The sequence below is a fragment of the Hemibagrus wyckioides genome, linkage group LG06 (genome assembly GCF_019097595.1).
Source record: "Hemibagrus wyckioides isolate EC202008001 linkage group LG06, SWU_Hwy_1.0, whole genome shotgun sequence".
Classification (NCBI taxonomy): Eukaryota; Metazoa; Chordata; class Actinopteri; order Siluriformes; family Bagridae; genus Hemibagrus; species Hemibagrus wyckioides.
The window spans coordinates 1,148,974-1,152,171 of NC_080715.1; the positions used below are offsets into that span (position 1 = coordinate 1,148,974).

The 3,198-nt window shown below is 39.9% G+C and overlaps 1 protein-coding gene across 1 annotated transcript; it reads right to left on the reverse strand.

Moving 5' to 3' along the window:
• Window positions 1-1,821: 1,821 nt before the first annotated feature.
• LOC131355019 (macrophage mannose receptor 1-like) lies at window positions 1,822-2,836 on the reverse strand. The gene is made up of 2 exons (XM_058393188.1): window positions 2,093-2,836; window positions 1,822-1,975 (listed from the first exon to the last, which is right to left on the reverse strand). Exons 1-2 carry the CDS (start codon window positions 2,815-2,817, stop codon window positions 1,960-1,962), a joined length of 741 nt encoding a protein of 246 aa, XP_058249171.1. The 5' UTR covers window positions 2,818-2,836; the 3' UTR covers window positions 1,822-1,959.
• Between the last annotated feature and the right edge of the window lie 362 nt (window positions 2,837-3,198).

The window sequence follows — 3,198 nt, forward strand, 5'->3', positions numbered from 1 at the left end:
ACACACTCTTACACACTCTTACACACCCCACACACACACTCTTACACACCCCACACACCCCTCACACACACTCTTACACACTCTTACACACCCCACACACCCCTCACACACACTCTTACACACTCTTACACACCCCACACACACACTCTTACACACCCCACACACCCCTCACACACACTCTTACACACTCTTACACACCCCTCACACACACTCTTACACACCCCACACACCCCTCACACACACTCTTCACCCTTCTGCCATCTGGTAAGAGGTCCCGAAGCATTTGGACCCGCACAACCAGACTGTTAACAGTTTCTTCCTCAGGCAATCAGGTATCTCAACAGAGAACTGAGCCGAACTGATCACACACACACGCACACACATCCAAGATCTGATCTCAACAGGAGAACTGAATTGTGCCGGACATGTATTCACACACACATACATAACACACATGCACAAAAGCTGAGAACTGTGTTCCAAGAAGAACTGAACTGTGCTGCACACACAAACACACAAACACTAAATTGCAAATCCTGTTTGCACGCACACGTCACTTTACATTACACTTTACATTTTTTATATTAACCATGTCACTTTACGTGTCACTTTAATATTTGCACTCACTGTATAAACTGTTATTTGCACAAAATGTCAGTTTCTTATTTGCACTCAGTGTATACACTGTTATCTGCACAAAAGTTGGTTTATATGTTGTTTATCTGCACTGTCTTGTCTTGTCTTGTCATCCTGTGCACTTCTGTTGTATGTCTAGTTTATTTATTGCACCTTAAGTATAGTTTAGTTTTATCTCTATGTTATATCTCTATGTTTGTCTGCGTCTCTGTACTTTGTCTGTGTTCTGTGTAGCACCTCTGGTCTAGGAGGAACGTTCTTTCACTTCACTGTGTACTGCATCTGATATATATGGTTGAAGTGACAATAAAGCTCCTTTGACTTTGATGCAACTGGTTGGTTTTTATTTTTGACTATAAACATGATATTTTATTAATTTTCATTTCAAACGAATAAATAAAGTATAATATGTAATGTTGATGTTTTAATTATATGGTTCAGTTTAGCCAATATGGTTCAGGAGAGTCCTGTCCAATCAGACTTCAGTCTTGATTAGCGGGTTGTTGTAATCGTTCTACTCGTTAAGCCGATATCACAAAGTTATTAACTGTTATAACTGTTTGTTATTGTATTAGTTATAATGGTATGCATTTTGGGCCCTTTTTTTTAAATGGGCGGGTTTTAAGCTGTAGTTGTCAACCCTGGCAACCCTGTTCACAAGCCAAAAATCTCCGGTTTCACTCTCTATACGATAACATTGCAACCAGAGTTTTTAAAAAACTTCACCCTGGCAGAAGTTTTCAGAAATGTTCAGCTTCAGTGACCTAAATGCTGCGTTTGCGTGCGGACGAATGGCCAAACCGCATAAAAAAGCTGCGGTTTTAAAAATACTCGCGTTCATGTGGACAGGGCCTTGGTCACTGACTTTTAATAAGACATACCTGTTTTCTATTCCACACTCAGTTATAGTTTACTGTATAGTTTAACTTTTGTCCTGAATATATCAAGCTTTCTGATGTTTCCAGTTCCTGTGTTTTAACCTAGCCCTGTTGGTTCTGTTTGTTGAACTTTGCCTGTTCTAGTGATCACTGCCTTGCCTGCATTTGCATCTGTCTCACCCTGACTTGCGACACAAACACAATGAAACAATGAAGACATAACACATGGTGCTTTATTTATCTACATAATATAGGTTTTACATATCCATATTCAATGAAAGGAGCAATCACCATTCACCATTTATTATTATGCCAATGCCTAATGTATGTATTTTATGAGAACAAAAATCTATCTAAATATGAATGACACACATTCTACATATCCACAGCAGCTCTGAATAAAGTGTTCCGTGTCTTGTATGAATTCTTCCTGAAGGATGCTGTCCTACAGATGGGCACCTCTGTTCAGAGAGAGCAGATGAAAATACATCAGGTTTTGTCATATGTAGTTAAATACTAAGTTTAAAAAACTGTCGCAGGTTTGAAATAATTCTGTAGATTGTACAAACATCACTCACCCAAAAATGCAGAGGAAATTAAACTTCTCATTGCAGTCTCTGTTCTCCCAGACATGTGTCTTAATGTTGCGAGCTCCACAGCGGTAGTTTTTGGCTGGACATGAGGGCAGTGCATCTGGGCTGTCCACAGGCTGCATGTTCACCCAGAACCATTTTCCATCCAGGAAGCGCAGGCCTGTCCATACATTAACAGTTTGTGTGCCAACTGCCTCATTTTCCAGCAGGACTGGATTTTTTAGAGTATATGCTAGGGCCAGGTCAGTGTAGTGAATCCTGCAGTGCTGTAGAGCATCCTCCCAGGTCTTATTTTCCTTTACTAAGATGATGTTTCTATAACATATGAAAGGGTACTTGATGGTACAGTCAGCTCTACTCCAGCCATATATTATATCTAATTGAACACAATCTGTGCCGAGTGCATCAACGATATTCCAGTTAAATAAAGACAGTCGCTCTCCATCAGACCATTGCCACGTGTTTGGGTCAGATGCACTCCTCTTCAGCCCGATCCAGCATGGAGATGAGCTTGTTCCTGCGAGTTTTAGACTTCTTGAGTTTTCATCAACAGTAGAAACGGTTGCCAGGTCCTTGTGATTTTGCCTGCAGTAGTTCTGAGCATCCTGCCAGCTCATGTATTGATTAACATAAACATATTGTTTTGTTGCGCATGCAGCCCTCTCACAAAGTACCAGAAAGAAGAAAAAAGAAATGGATGATGAAGTCATTGCTGCTGTAGTGTCTGAGCTCTGTGGATCTTTACTCTGGACTGCGTGAGATTGGCTTTAAATATTCAGCATAGGTAAAACAGGACAACCATTTATGGAGTGCTGTTTATCATATGACCTCCTTTTAGTTGTATCTCTAGGTCCCATTTTATTCGAAGTGCAAATTCTATGTGTTTTTACTGCTGTGTAATTTTAAATTTTAATGAAATTTAAATTCTTTTGTGATAACTTTCTAAACTAGAGTAAAGAACATATTTATTAGCCCCTCTGCAGGATGCTCTATATTACACAGACTGCATCTCTGATGATATCAACCTGTTTACAGAAGTGTCTGTGGGATTTATCTGGAAACTGGAAGATGATACCTTTCACAAAACCATC